At 36.1% G+C, this 16746-nt stretch overlaps 1 protein-coding gene across 1 annotated transcript in view; it reads right to left on the minus strand.

Moving 5' to 3' along the window:
• TNNI3K (TNNI3 interacting kinase) overlaps nt 1–16746 on the minus strand; it is a 423099-nt gene that overhangs the window by 404400 nt on the left and 1953 nt on the right. The window contains exon 3 of the mRNA XM_058303361.2: nt 15560–15652. Coding sequence (XP_058159344.1) covers nt 15560–15652 — 93 coding nt within the window. The remainder of the gene's footprint in view (nt 1–15559; nt 15653–16746) is intronic.

A 16746-nucleotide genomic window follows, 5' to 3' on the forward strand; every position in this document is an offset into this window, starting at 1 on the left:
GTGAATTGTAATAAATGAACATTTTTCATCAATTGTTAAAAAAAACCCACAGAATTATCCTAAGTGACAGAAACCAGACACAAAGTACTACATATTGTTTGACTCCATTTATATGAATTGCATATATAAATAAAATGATAAAGATAGAATTAGATTAGCAGATATGTATGGCAGGGGAAGGATGGAAGGATTGAGAGGTGACTGCTAAGGGGTGGGAGGGTTCTTTTTGGAGTAATGAAAATGCTCTAACATATATACTGGTGATGAATGCACCATTCTGTCTTTATACCAAAAAGCCATTGCATGTATTCTCTGGATTAATTGTATGGTATGTGAATATATCTCAATAAAATTGCTTTAAAAAATAAGAAAAGAATGAATGAGCAAAAATAGGAATTAAAAAGAAACATAACGGACTTGTGGGGAAATGGCATGGGAGTAGATTGGCAGGGCTCAATTCTCTCATAAAAACAAAAGAGGAAGGGCAAAAAGCTATCCAAAGGAGCTGCTTTGGGGATCTGCAAACCAGGAGAGCACTGCACATCATCCAGGAGGGAGAAGGACAAAGAGACAATGCAGCCAAACGAAAACCATGAGTTACTTGTCCCTGTGGCTGGGAACTGCACACCCTCAAGGCAAATATCCTTGGTAAAATCCCTGGCTCACTGCAGCCACATGAGAGGGGAAAAATGGTCCTGCTCCTGATGTGGGCTATGGGTGGGAGGCTCTTTGTCTCTTCAGAGATAACCTAAGCTCCCTGACTTGTGGGTGTGGAACGGTAAAAAGCTGCAGTCCTGCCCTTAGTAACAATGGCAATGACTCTAGTCCCAGGAAACAGTTTAACAATGCAAGGTCTATAAACTTTAAGTATTTAAGGGAAATGCAAACCAAATATGCTAAAAGCTTATCTAAAATGTCTAAAGTCCATGCTAAAAGCTTACCTAAAATGTAGAAAATATATATGCTAATTCAAGCCTATTAAGAACTGAAACAAAAAGACCATTTAGGCTTTCCTCTCTGTATAAAAAGGACTCAAAAATCTTGTTGCGGGCTCAGGATAGAAACAAAAAACTCCCGAGACCGGCCGTCCGTCAATAAACCATTTTTCCTTCTCAAAATCATTCTTGAGTCCTGGCCTCTCTATATTCAAATAATTAAACCTCTCTCAAATTCTACAACACTCCCAGGAATAATGGTCTGAAGGAAAGCGGAGAGTGATTTCTCTTCAGTGAGTGGGCCAGCAGAGCCCACTCTGAATCTCAGTTGTAGCCAGCCCAGCAATTGGAGGATGCAAGTGACCCATCCATGGGGGAGCTGAAGGGCAAATAAGGGTGGGACTCAGGAGAGACCGAGAGGGAAAGGGAGGAGAGGGGGAGGGGGGATAGTATAAGAGGGAGGAGAAATAAGGGGGCAGAACAGAGGGAAATAATAATTAAAAAAACCCAGTCAGCACTGAAACAGTCCCAGGGAGAGGGGAGGAGGGATCAGTCAGGCACACTATACAGCCACCTGCCCTGGGAAAGACAGGAACTAAGTCAGTGAGGGGGTGGGCTAACAGGAGCCTAACAGCCCTGGAGAGAAGGAAGTCATAAGAGAGAGCCAGCAAACTGTTAGTCTAATTTGCCTGAAGGAATAAAGGGAAGGGAGAGACAGAAAGTTCTGATAAACTTTAAGAAACCTACTGAACCTGTGGAGTGGGTGTGGCTCAGTGGATTGACACCTTCCTCATATCTACTAAGTCTCCAGTATTGCTTAAGGAAGGGCTCCAGAGAGTGATCCAGCAGATTGTCAGGCATCCAGCTAGCATGTTGTGACAGAAAATTTATAATTCAAGATTTTTAGGTTTTTTGAACTGTTATTTCTTCTTATTTTTATTTAAAAATTTTCTTTAATTAAAAATTAAAAAAAAAATTTTATCTTTATTTTCTTTTCTAATACCAGGCACATTCCCTGTGGAGGGAAGGCTACAGGGTGATTGATTGATAAGCACTGGAACCCTGAGAACTTTCCTAGTGGTCTAAGAGGGAAGCCTATTTTTTTCTGGGTTGTTTTTTGTATATTTTATTTTATTTTTCTCCTTAGTTTCATTATTCCTTTTCTTTCTGAATAAGTCCATTAAGATAAACAGATGCCTAGATACCAGCAAAAAATTGCAAGTCATACTAAGATAAAGACAGGGTCCAGTCTAATGAACTAAATAAAAAATAGGAGGAGATGCAGAATGTGGAGCCATTAATCAAGGATGTCCAAATAACTATCATGAATCAACTTAATCAAGTAAAGGAAAAGAGAAAGGATATGAAGACGACACTGGGGGAACATACAGAAGAAATTGTAAACATACAAAAAAAATAACAGATTTGATGATGATGAATGGCACACCACAAGAAATCAAAAATACAATAGGAGGACATGACAGCAGATTTGAACAGGCAGAGGAAAGAATTTGTGACTTTGAAGATAATAAATCTGAAATCGCAGATAGAACAGACAGATTTAAAAAAAAAGAAAAAAATTCAGCAGGGATTCAGGGAATTGAATGACAACGTGAAATGCACAAACATATGCATTAAAGGCATCCTGGAGGAAGAAGAGTAAGGAAAGGGGACAGAAGGAGTGTTGGAGGAAATAATGGCTTAAAATTTCCCAAATCTTTTGAGGGATGTGGATGTACAAATTCAGGAAGCACAACACATTCCAAACAGAATAAATCCTAACAGGCCTACCCCTAGACATATACTTCACAAATTCTCAACCACTCAGACAAAGAGAGAATACAGAAAGCAGGAAGAGAAAAATGATCAAACATATACAAGGGATGCTCAATAAGATTAAGTGCTGAGTTCTCATCTGAAACCATGGAGGCCAGAAAGCAGTGGTATGACATAGTTAAGTTGCTAAAAGAAAAAACTTTCAGCCAAGAATTCTGTATCAAGCAAAGCTGGCATTCAAAAATGAGGGAGAGTTCAAAATATTCACAGATAAACAGAAAAAAGAGATTTTGTCAATAAGTAACTTGTCCTTCAAGAAATATGAAAGGGAGTACTGCAGGCTGAAAGGAAAAAACAGGAGAGGATTGGAGAAGACAGTGGAAAGGAAAATAATTAGTAAGAATAACTAAAAAGATAAAAAGAGGAATAAAAACAAAATATGACATATATAAACCTTAAGATAAAATGGCTAATATAAGTACCACTTTAACATTAATAATACTAAATGTTAATGGATCAAACTCTCCAATCAAGAGACAGAGAATGGCAGAATGTATAAGGAAATATGATCCATCTGTATGCTATCTAAAAGAAACTCAAACTAAACTCAGGGATGCAAGGAGGTTCCAAGTGAATGGATGGAAAATGATTTTACATGCAAACAATGAACCAAAAGAGTGGAAGTAGCTATATGAATATTGGACAAAATAGAATTTAAACACAAAACTATTTTAAGAGACAAAGGAGGACACTATATATTACTAAAAGGGTAATCTATCAAGAGGAAAGAACAATCATAAATATTTACGGACCTAACCATGGTACCCCAAAATACATGAGAAAAACATTGGGAAAACTAAGGGGAGACATAGACTTCACTGCAATTACAGTGGGAATTTTAATACACCATTATCACCATTAGACAGAACATCTCGTCAGAGGGTCAGTAAAGAAACAGAGACCTTGAATAATACGTTAAGGGATCTAGAACTAATAGACATATACAAAATATTACATCCAAACACAGCAGGACACAGCAGCATTCTTCTTGAATGTATATGGATCATTCTCCAGGACAGATCATGGATTAGGCCACAGAAGAGTATTAACAAATCCAGAAAGATCGAAATTATATAAAGTAATTTCTCAGACCACAATAAAATGAAGGTGGAAATTACTAAGGGGCAGAGAGAATAGCACAAAGATATGGAAGTTAAACAAAACACTCTTAAATAATCAGTGGGTCCAGGAGGAAATTGCAAAAGAAATCAGTAACTACCTTGAAATGAATGAAAATGAGATCACAACATAACATACAAAAATTATGGGATGCAGCAAAAGCAGTGCTGAGATGGAAATTTATGGACATAAATGCTTATATTAAAAAAGAAGAAAGAAAGAAAATCAAAGACCTAATTGCTCACCTGGAGGAATTAGAAAAGGAACAACAAACTTGCAATTCCAAAGCAAGTAGAAAGAAGGAAATAACAAAGATTAGAGCAAAACTAAAAGAAATTGAGAATAAAAAATCACCAGGAAAAATTAGCAAAAAGCAAAGCTTGTTCTTTGAGATTAATAAAACTGGCAAATCCTTAGCTAGACCAACAAAGAAAAAGAGAAAAGATAGAAATGCATAGAATGAAAAAGGAGGTGATATCAGCACTGATCCCACAGATATAAAAAGTATCATAAGAGAATGCTTTGTAAAATTGTATGCCAATAAGATAGATAACTTACATGAAATTCAGACATTTCTAGAAACACACAAGCACCCTATGTTGATGAAAGAAGACACTGATGAACTCAACAGACCAATAACAAGTAACGTGATTGAATTAGTCATCAAAAACCTCCCAAGTAAGAACCCAAGACCAGATGGCTTCACAGATGAATTTTACCAAGCATTCCAAAAAGAACTAACCCCAATTCTGGTTAAAATCTTCCAAAAAATAGAAGTGGAGCGAACACTGCCTAACTCATTCTATGATGCCAACATCACTCTAATATCAAAGCCACATAAAGACACCAAAAGGAAACTACAGACCATTCTCCCTACAGAATCTAGATGATAAAATCCGCAAAAATATACCTGCTAATCATATTCAACAAAACATCAGATGAATTATATACCATGATCAAGTGGGTTTTATCCCTGGTACGCAAGGATGGTTCAAGATAAAATCAAGGTAATTAACTATATTAAGAGTTCGAAAGAAAAGAAATCACATGATCATCTCTATTGATGCAGAAAAAACATTTGACAAAATACTGCATCCTTTCTTGATAAAAACACTTCAAAAGATGGGAATAGAAAATAACTTCTTCAACATGATAGAGTATGTATGAAAAACACACAGCTAACATCATATACAATGGAGAATTGTTAAAGACTTTCCCTCTCAGATCTGAAATACCATCACTGCTCTTATATAACACTGTATTGGAAGTACTTGCTCATGTACTTAGACAAGAAACAGAAATGAAAGTCATCTAAATTGGAAAGGGAAAGTGAAAAACTCACTATTTATGGATGACATGATCCTATATGTTGAAAGCCCTGAAAAATCTACAACAAAGCTTCCAGAGCTCATAACTGAGTTCAGTAAAGTGGCAGGATATAAGACCAACACGCAAAAATCAGTATCATTTCTATACACCAAAAAATGAACAAGCTGAGGAGAAAATCAAGAAAAAAAATCCACTTACAATAGCAACTGAAAGAATCAAATATCTAGGAATAAATTAAACTAAAGATGTAAAGGTCTTGTACATGGAAAACTACACATTTTTAAAGGAAATCAAAGAAAGCCTAAATAAATGGAAGAATATTCCAGGTACAAGGATCAGAAGACTAAACATTAAAATGTTTGTCCTAACCAAATTGATTTACAGGTTTAAGTCAATCCCAATAAGAATTGTAACAGCATTTTTTACTGAGCTGGAAAAGCTAATTATGAAATTTATCTGGAAGGGCAAGGGGCCCAGAATAGTAAAAAACATATTGAAAAAGAAAAACAAAATATGAGGAATCATGCTGACTTTAAAGCATACTACAAAGCAACAGTGGTCAAAACTGCATGGAATTGGCACAGGGATAGACATACTGACCAATGGAATGGAACTGTGAGGTCTGATATAGACCCTTGCATATACGGTGAAATGATATTTGCTAAGATCACCAAGACTACTCAATTAGGACAAAATGGCCTCTTCAACAGATGTTGCTTAGAGAACTGGATATCATATCCAAAAGCATGAGAGAGACCACCATCTCACACCTGATACAAAAATTAATTCAAGATGGACTAAAGATCTGAATATAAGAGCCAAGACAATAAGACAAGCAAGACAATAAGACAACAGCCCCAATAAGATAATGTAGGGAAGCATCTATGAGTACTTTAGTAGGAAATGGTTCATAAATTTTATACCCAAAGCATGAGCAATGCTAGAAAAAATAGAAAAATGGGACCTTCTCAAAATTAAAAACTTTTGCACTTCAAAGGAGTTTTTCAAGAAAGTGAAAAGGCAGCCTACTCAATGGCAGAAAATATTTGGTACCAATTCACCCAATAATGACCTAATAACCAGCATGTATAAAGAAATCCTATATCTCAAAAATAAAAAGACAAACAACCCATTTAAGAAATGGGCAAGAGATTTGAATAGACACATTTACAAAGAAGAAATACAAATGGCTAAAAAGGACATGAAAAGATGCTCAACATCACTAGCTATTAGGGAAATGCAAATCAAAACTACAATGAGATATCACCTTAAACCTATTAAACTGGTAGCTACTAAAAAAAAGAACTACTAGTATTGGAGAAGATGACGAGGAGAGGGACCACTTTCCATTGCTGGTGGGAATGTAGTATGGTGCAGCCATTGTGGAGGATAGTTTGGCGGTTCCCCAGGAAGCTAAGTATAGAACTGCCATATGATAGGAGCAATCCCACTGCTGGGTATATACCCAGAATTGAAAGCAGGAACAAGAACAGATATATGCACACTGATGTTCATAGCAGCATTATTCACTATTGCCAAAAGTTGGAAGCAACCCAAGAGACCATCAACAGATGAGTGGATAAGCAAATTGTGGTATATACATACAGTGGGGTATTACTCAACTCTAAGCAGGAATGCAGTAGTAACACATGGGACAACATTAATGAATCTTGAAGATCTTACATTGAGTGAAGTCAGTCAGTCACTGAAGGGCAAATATTACATGACTTTACTGACAGGACTTATGATGGGCAATGGATGGAGTGATGTTGGTACAGGGATGTGAAAGGGGTTGATGAATGGGAACCTGAGGGGAAGCAGGGTGAGGGGGTTGGGTTGGCCGATCCATGGAACTGAGGAGAGGGATGGAGGAAGGAATAGGTGAACTCTGGCGATTTGCAGGTACGTGGTTAAAACTACAATGATGGGAATGGCCTTTTGGCAAATATGGCATGGGAGGTTTACTGATACAGGGTGTTGGAAGTGGGGAGATATGTGGGATAGAGCACATTTGGGCAGGCTTCTATGGAATATGACAATGTTCTTCTTGTTATAGTATTATCTCAGTGGGTGGGGATTTACACAATAAAAAAAAAATTAAGCTTCCATCCTGGGGAGTACTTCTATATTCTCAATTAGAGGGGTAAAAATCTCTTGAGAACATAGGCAGTGACTAATAAAAGAAAACAGACCAATATGTCAAGCCCTTAATATTAATGCATGTAACTCTGAACCATACTCTTCAAAAACTGAAACTTAATGGTTACCATAGGTTCCAAGGGGAGGGGGGAGGGAAGAACAGAACAGATGGAACACAGGGCATTTTTAGGATATTGGAATTGTTTCGCATGATCTGGCACTGACAGATATAGGCCATTATAACTTTTGTGAAAACCTATAAAACTGTACAGTACAAAATGTAATCCATAATGTAAACCACTGATCATGATTAGTAGCAATGATTCTAATTTGTTCATCAATTGTAACAAATGCTCCATGTTCATGTAAGATGTTCTCAATACTGGAAAGTGTGAGAAGGGGAGGGAGGGGGGGTGATATAGAATACCCTGTATTTTCTATGTGATTTTTCTGTAACCTAAATTTGAAAAAATCAAGCCAAAAAATAAGACTGGGGGAACATACAGAAGAAACTGTCATTGTATGTAAAAGGTAACATGTTATGATGATGAAAGACACAATGGAAAACTTTTCTCGTTTTTTCCAATTTTCATTTTACTTGTTATCATTATTTTATTTTTTAATTAATTTTATTCATTTATTTATTCAGCTTTGTATTTGGGGAGGTTTTGGATTACAGAAGGGTCACAACTGTGGCTCACAACTGTGGCAGGGAACAATCACTGGTGCAGGGTATTTTTTTTTTTAAGATTTATTTATTTATTCCCCACCCCGCCCCAGTTGTCTGTTCTCTGTGTCTATTTGCTGCATCGTCGTCTTTGTCCACTTCTGTTGTTGTCAGCGGCACAGGAATCTGTATCTCTTTTTGTTGCGACATCTTGTTGTGTCAGCTCTCCATGTGGGTGGCGCCATTCTTAGGCAGGTTGCACTTTCTTTCAGGCTGGTGGCTCTCCTTACGGGGTACACTCCTTGTGCATGGGGCTCCCTTATGTGAGGGACACCCCTGCGTGGCACGGCACTCCTTGCATGCATCATCACTGCACATGGGCTAGCTGCACACGGGTCAAGGAGGCCCCGGGTTTGAACCTCAGACCTCCCATGTGGTAGACGAATGCCCTAACCACTGGGCCAAGTCCGCTTCCCTGGTGCAGGGTATTGGTGATGGGGGTTGTGTGGGGAGCGGTGCACCTGGTGCATACCTTTATGGAATATGAATATGTTCAAGTGGTTATGGGGTGTTGTCTCACACAAAATAAGCAAAAGAAAATTGAATTCCCATTCTGGGAAGTCCTACTACATTCTCTAAGAGAGTGGCAAGAATCCCTGTAGTATACAGGCAGTGCTTAGCAAAAGAGGACACAACAATATGCTAGGCCCTTGATGTTGATGCTTATACTTATGAATCTTGTTTTTGTGAAACTGAAACTTAGCTTAGTATTATATATTGCCTAAGAGTTACCTCCTGGAAGCCTCCTGGTTGCTCAAATATGGCCCCTCTCAAGGCAAACTCAGCATATAAACTATACCACCTTACTTCCTATATGGGACATGACTCCTAGGGATGAGGCTGCTTGGCACTGAGGGATTATTACCAAGCACCAACTAGTGATGCATTTGGAAAAAGACCTTGACCAAAAGTTGAAAATACTAAATACAAATGAGTTTTCATGGCTAAGAGATTTCCATGTGCGTTGGGAGGTCAATCTAGGGGTTATGCTTATGTACATCTCGGGAGGATCTCATTTAATGCCACAGCAAAAACTGCTTCAAGCAGGGGTGCTCTTCAGGGCTCTAGAGACATCTAGACACTAAAGGCAGGCAGACAATCTCAGGAATTGGGCACCCTGCCAGAGGGCCTTACTTGGAATATATGTTCCCCCAAGTAACATATAGCCTTATTTATAATTTCCTTATACTGGCTCTTCTTCCCCTTTTATTTGAACCTATAATTAACACTATACCTGTTAAAAATGAGAGTATCTACAATTGCAAGCAAGAGCATTCCATCCATCTGTCCCATGGGTTCTAAGCCCCTCTCAATCACTAACAGAGTCGGCATCACCATCCTAAAATCCTCAAGATTACAGAATGAAAAAACATAAGGGGGTGATGCAACTATGGACTAAAGTAGACTTATTATTATTCTAACAATGGAAGAACTTGTAACACTGATATAAAGGCAGTGGCCACCAGAGGTTCTGAGGGGAAGGAGAGGGAAGAACAGGTGTAACATGGGGGCATTTTTCTGAATGACACTGCAATGACGGATACAGGCCATTATACATTTTGTTAAAACCTATAAAAATGTGTAATGCAAAGGGTAAAAATAATGTAAACTATTGAAAATGGTTAGTAGTAATGCTTCATTATGTGTTCATTAATTGTAACGAATGTCCCTCACTAATCAAAGATGTTGTTAATGGAGAAGACTATGGGAAAGGGAGTGGGTGTGATACACAGGAACCCCCTATATTTTCAATGTATCATTTATGCAATCTAAAGCCTCTTTAAAAATAAAATAAAAGAAACATAAATTATGGGTATGAAAAGCACAATAATGGATATTTAAAAATGCATGAGAGGCATACAAAAGCAGGCATGACAGGCTGAATAAAGATTCAGGGCACTAAAAGACAGGACAATTGAAATCATAGAGTGAGAAGAACAGATAGAGAATAGAAGAAGTTGAGCAGTGTTTGCGGGACTTGAGTAAGGCATTAAGTGTACCAACATATGCATCATGGGTGTCCCACAAGGAAAACAGAAAAGGAAAGGGACAGAAAGAAAACTGAGGTAAAAAATGTTCTCACATTTGAGAGTGACATAAATATACATGTCCAAGAAGTGCAATATACTCCAGGATAAAGCCCAGTAGACCTACTCTGAGAAACATACTAATCAGAATGTCAAATGCCAAAGATAAAGAGAAAATTCTGAAAGCAGCAAGAGAAAAGCTATTCATCACATACAAGGGATCCTCAGTAAGACTAACTGCTGATTTATCATCAGAAACCATGGCGGTCAGAAGGCAGAGGTATGGTACATTGAGGTACTAAAAGAGAAATGCCAGCTCAAAATTCTTAATCTGACAACACTGACCTTCAAAAATGAGGGAGAGTTTAAAACATTCACAAATAAACAGAACTAGAGAGTTTGTCATTAAAAGACCTTCCTTTCAAGAACTGTCATAGGGAGTTGTTCAGGTTGAATGAAAAAGACAGTGTGATGAAACGAAGATCTTCAGTAAATATAAATAAATGTTAAGTGTAAAACCCATTAATACTATATCCTCAAAATATAACTCTACTCTTTAATTCCTCTAAGAGGGAGAATACAATTGAAGAAGAAATATTCATATTCCCTGATAATGGACATGCAAACTGTAAATAAGTTATGTGGGTCAAAAACAACATAAAGAAAGGACATGGAGGGATATGGATATTCTCTATATATATGCTAGTGAAGTTAAGTTGGCATCTTTTCAAATTATTGGTTATAGACTTAGGTTGTGTAATATAAACCCCAAGGTAATGACAAAGAAAGTATTATAAAAACACACAGAAACAGAAATGAGAAAGTTATCAGTCAGATACATCACAAAAAATCATCTATACAAAAAAGGAGGTAACAATAAATGAAAAGAGGGAAACAAAAAGATATAACATATAAAAGCCCAAAGGCCAAAATGGTTGAACATTTACAGTAAAGAACCTGAATATTAATGGATTAAACTCAGAATGGATAAAAAGGCATGATCCAACTATATGTTTACAAGAGACTCACCTTAGATCCAAAGACAAAAATAGGTTGAAAGTAAAATGATGGAAAAGAATAATCCATATAAATTATAACCTAAAGAGAGCTGGGGTAACAATAGTAATATTGGACAAAACATACTTTCAGTCAAAAGTTGTTACAAGAGAAAAAGGACACTATGTATACACTATGTATTAATAAAAGGGAGAATCCATCAAGAAACTGTAACAATCTCAAATACTTATGCACTCAACCATAGTGTCTCAAAATACATGAGGCAAACACTGGCAAAACTGAAGGGAGAGACAGACACCTCTACAATCAGAATTGGAGACATCAAAACACCACTCTCATCAATAGATAGAATATCAACAGAAGATCAAGAAGGAAACAGAGAACTTGAATAATATGGTAAATGAACTAGATCTGACAGACGTATACAGAACAATGCACCCCCAAAATAGCAGGATATACATCCTTCTCAAGTGCTCATGGATTGTTCTCTAGGATATGTTTTGCGCCACAAAACAAGTCCCAATAAATTTTAAAAGAATGAAATTATGCAAAGCACCTTTCCTGACTAAAATGAAATGAAGCTGGATTTCAATAACAGGCAGAGAATTGGAAGATCCAGAAATATATGGAAGTTAAACACCACAATCTTAATCAATGGGTCAAAGAAAAAAAATCACAAAGGAAATCAGTAAATATCTTAAGACAAATGAAAATGAGAACACAACATATCAAAAGTTACAGAACAGAACAAAGGCAGTGCTCAGAGTGAAATTTATAGCTTTAAATGCTTACATTAAAAATGAAGAACTATTAATAAAATCAAAGACCTAACTGCATACTTGGAAGACTCAGAAAAAGAAAAGCAAACTAGAGCCAAAGCAAGCAGGCAAGAAAAAAAATGACGATTAGGGCAGGAATAAATGAAATAAAAAATAAAATAGAAGAACTGGGAAGCGTCAGCAAAAGCGAAAGTTGGTTCTTTGAGAAGGTTGGTAAAATTGGCAGACAGACTGATAAAGAAAAAAAGAGAGAGGATGCAAATAAATAAAATCAGAAAGGAGAGAGGGGATATTAGTATTGACCCCACTGAAATAAATGAAACTAGATAAAGACACTATAAGAAAAGAAAATTACAGACCAATTTCTTTTATGAATACAAGTACAAAAATCCTCATTACATACAAGCAAATCAAATAAAAACACACAGTAAAATTATACACTATAATCAAGTAGGATTTATTCCAGGTATGCAAGGATGGTGCAACATAAGAAAATCAATTAACATAATATACCACATTAACAGAACAAAGGGAAAACACAATTATATTGACACGGAAAAGGCACTGTCAAAATCCAGCATCCTTTCTTGATAAAATACTTAGAAAAATAGGAATAGAAGGACATTTCTTCAACATAATAAAGAGGCTATATGAAAAACTCATTGCTCAAATCATATTCAATTGTCAAGGGATTGAAAAATTATCCTCTACGACCTGGAATAAGACAAGGAAGTCCACTGTCACAACTGCTATTCGACACTGCACTGGAAGTTCCAGCAAGAGCAGTTAGGCAAGAGAAAGAAACAAAAGGCCTTCAAATTGGAAAGGGAGAAGTACAACTTTTACTATTTGCAGATGATACGATTCTATATACAGAAAATCTTGAAAAATCTACAGCAAAGCTACAAGAGCTAATAAATGAATTCAGCAAAGTGGCACGGTATAAGATACAAGGTATAATATGAAAAAATTAGTAGTGTTTCTATACACTAATAATGAGCAATGTGAGGAGGAAAGCAAGAAAAAAGTTCCTTTTACAATAGTAATTAAAAGAATCAAATAATCCATGAATAAATTTAACCAATGATGTAAAAGACTTGTAAATGGACAACTACAAAATATTGCTGAAATAAACTAAAGATCTAAATAAATGGAAGAACATTCCATAACCATGTATTGGAAGGCTAAATATTAAGATGACAATTTTGTCTCAAATGATTCACAGATGCAATGTAGTTCCAATCAAAATTCCAACACCCTTTTTTGCAGAATTGGAAAAGCCAAATATAAAATTTGGAAGAGTAAAGGGTTCTGAATAGCCAAAACCATCTTGAAAAGATGCTTGGAGCTGGAAAACTAATACTTCTCAACTTTAAAACTTATTAAAAGCTACAGTGGTCAAAACAGCATGTATTGCCACAAGGACAGAATATAAACAAATAGAAATGAATTAAGGGTTCAGAAATAAACCCTCACATTATAGTCAATTGTTTTTTTGGCAAGGCTGTTAAGTCCACTCAATTGAAAAAGAATAGTCTGTTTTACAAATGGTGCTGTGAGAACTAGAAAGCCATGTGCAGAAGAATGAAGGGGGATCCCTATCTAAAACGCTACATATGGGAAACGGACTTGGCCCAGTGGTTAGGGCGTCCGTCTACCACATGGGAGGTCCGCGGTTCAAACCTCGGGCCTCCTTGACCCGTGTGGAGCCGGCCCACGCGCAGTGCTGATGCGCACAGGGTGTTCCCTGCCACGCAGGGGTGTCCCCGGCGTAGGGGAGCCCCACGCGCAGGGAGTGCGCCCCGTAGGGAGAGCCGCCCAGCGCGAAGGAAAGTGCAGCCTGCCTGGGGAATGGCGCAGCTCACACTTCCCGCGCCCCTGACGACAACGGAAGCGGACAAAGAAACAAGACAGCAGCAAACAGACACAGAGAACAGACAACCGGGGGAGGGGGGAAATTAAATAAATCTTAAAAAAAAAAAAAAAGATTAAAAAAAAAATTAACTCAAAAAGGATCAAAGTTCCTAAATTTAAGAACCACTATAAAACTCCTAGAATAAAATGTAGGGAACATCTTCAGGATCCTGTGTTAGGCAATGGCTTCTTAGACTTTACACCCAAAACACAAGAAACAAAAGACAACACAGATAAATGTGACTTTATCAAAATTAAAAACTTCTGCATACTAAAGGACTTTATTGTGAAAGTGAGAAGACAACCCAGTCAATGGGAAAGAGAGTTGGAATCCACATAACTGATAAGGGTTTAATACCTAGAATATATTAAGAAACCCTACAACTCCATAAAAGGACAATAAAAAAATGGGCAAAAGTCTTGAATAGACATTTCTTCAAAGACAATATATGAATGGCCAGAAAACAAATAAAATACTCATCATCAGTAGCTATTAGGGAAATGCAAATCAAAAACACCATGGGATACCATTTCAAATCCACTAGAATAAGTATTATTTAAAAAAACAAAAACAGAAAATTACAATGTTGGAGAGGATGTAAAAAGTAGGAACACTGATGCACTGTTGGTGGGAATGTAAAATGGTACATCCACTGGGAAGTCCATTTGGCAGTTTCTTGGAAAGTTAGGTATAAAATTACCATATGACCTGACACTCCCTCTACATGGTATATACCCAAAAGTCTTGAAAGCAGGGACTCAAACATATTTGTACACCTGTGTTCACAGAGGTATTATTTACAATTGCCAAAAGGTAGAAGCGACCTAAGTGTCCTTCAGCTGATGAATGAATACACAAAATGTGGTATATACATTGAATGGACTAGTATTCAGTTATAAAAAGGAATGAAATACTGATACATTTGGCAACATGGATGAAATCTGAAAACATTATGTTGAGTGAAAAAAGCCAGATACAAAGGGACAAATATAAAGTCATTGACGTGAAATAAATAAAATATGTAAAGGCATATACTCAGAATCTAAAATACATGTTACCAAGGTTAGGGTGGGAGTAGGGAATAAGGGAGTCCATGACAAAGTTTTCATGAGCTCTCATATAAAGAAAAATGACAGGTATTTTCTTGTAACAAATTTTTCATGCTACTAAATTAATTTAAAAGAGCATCCTTTATTCTGAAATTTTGTCTTTATTTTCTTTTTGTTTTAAATGTTCTCTTTTGTTTTTCCTTTCATGTACTTACTTGTCAATGCCATGCTTCATTATCATCTTTCTTTATAACTCTTTTAGAGATTGTACTTTTAGTCAGCAATAATTAAATGAAAATGCAAGACAGAAGGTTTTGTCAAAAATCTGTCAATCCCAGAGTAAAACAAGCCTCTCATTGATAACAAGAATCCCTTCTAAAGCATGGCAGAAAAATGGTCATATGTTGAAAAGTTCTGCCTTAGGAAAATAATTTTGTATACACACATCAAAATAATTTCCATGAAAAGTTGACTGTGGATATAATCTACAATTTAAAATTCTGTGAACAATATATTTCGGTGCTTATAAAGAATATCAAAGCAAAAAAAGTATGAAATATTTGCTTTCAAAGCAAAACAACTTGAAAGAATAAGGAAAAAGAAAAGTATATGCAAAGGAGAAAAAAGTCCCTAGAATAGCAGATAAATCAATCAAAAGAAGATGAAATTAGTAAAGTATAACTTTACCAGAGTGAATTAATAGGATTCTAAAAGAACTCCATTTATCTCCATAGAGCTTTTCCAAACACTGAAGGGCACAAAGTGTTGATCCTCCATTTCCTTAAAAATAAAGTTAAGAAGCACAATTTACTCACAGAAACTTACTAAAACTTCATAATTACGGTAAATTTACGTTTTATAACAGGGACATGGCTTTTTGCTATCACTAACAGCAAAGATATTGGCAAAATAACCAAGTTAAGTATATACATCTCGTAGCAAACAAAAAAACATTTAGTAATAAAACCCCGAGATTAGCCCTTAGTAATAAATTATGAGTTAATATTCTCCTGAAAATAGTGACAATAATAAATGATAAATCAGACAATCTCAACAATAGAAGACTGCAAATATAAATTATTCACATGGAGTTACAAATTACAAAACCCATTTAAATAATTCTCCCATATGACAATTAAATATTCAAGTTTGATTTCTTTACAAAACAGCTTTTTAGAAATTGGTTGCCTAAAACACATCTTAAATTTAACTACCATTTACTAGTTACCTTGGGCAACCTATTTAACTTTCTGTGCTTCAGTTTCACATCTATACAATGGGAATAATAATAGTACTGACCTATTATGTGAGGATTAAAACAATGTTGCATAATTAGATGTCAATGTCATATTTTTAATTTTTTAACTTTATATTTAAATAAGCTTTAAATTACAGAAAAATTACACCAAAAATACAGGGGATTCCCATATACCCCAACCCCCTCTTCCCCTCATATTTTCCCTTATCACTAATATCTTTCATTAGAGTGGCACACTTGTTACAAATGATGAACAAATATTGAAGCATTGCTACTAGCCATGTTCTACAGTTTATGTTATGGCTTATACTTTACACCATTCAATTGTATAGGTTTTGACAAAATGTAACACTGACATTATCTAATTATGCAACATTGACATTTCCTAGATGAAGGGGCTTCAGCCTTAAGTATCACATGAAAAATGGTTTTCAGGGAAAATAAGAACGGATTTTATTTGCAGTGGAAGGTCAAAGGGTAAAGTTGACAACAACTGGGGTTTTTAAGAAAATATTTTGTGATGCTTTGGCATATTGCAACATTGTCCCAAGAGACCAAATATATATTTTTCCTGATTTGCTCTCATCATGTAAATTTCTCAAGGAAAAATTGGTGA

This window comes from Dasypus novemcinctus, chromosome 9, assembly GCF_030445035.2.
Source record: "Dasypus novemcinctus isolate mDasNov1 chromosome 9, mDasNov1.1.hap2, whole genome shotgun sequence".
NCBI lineage: Eukaryota > Metazoa > Chordata > Mammalia > Cingulata > Dasypodidae > Dasypus > Dasypus novemcinctus.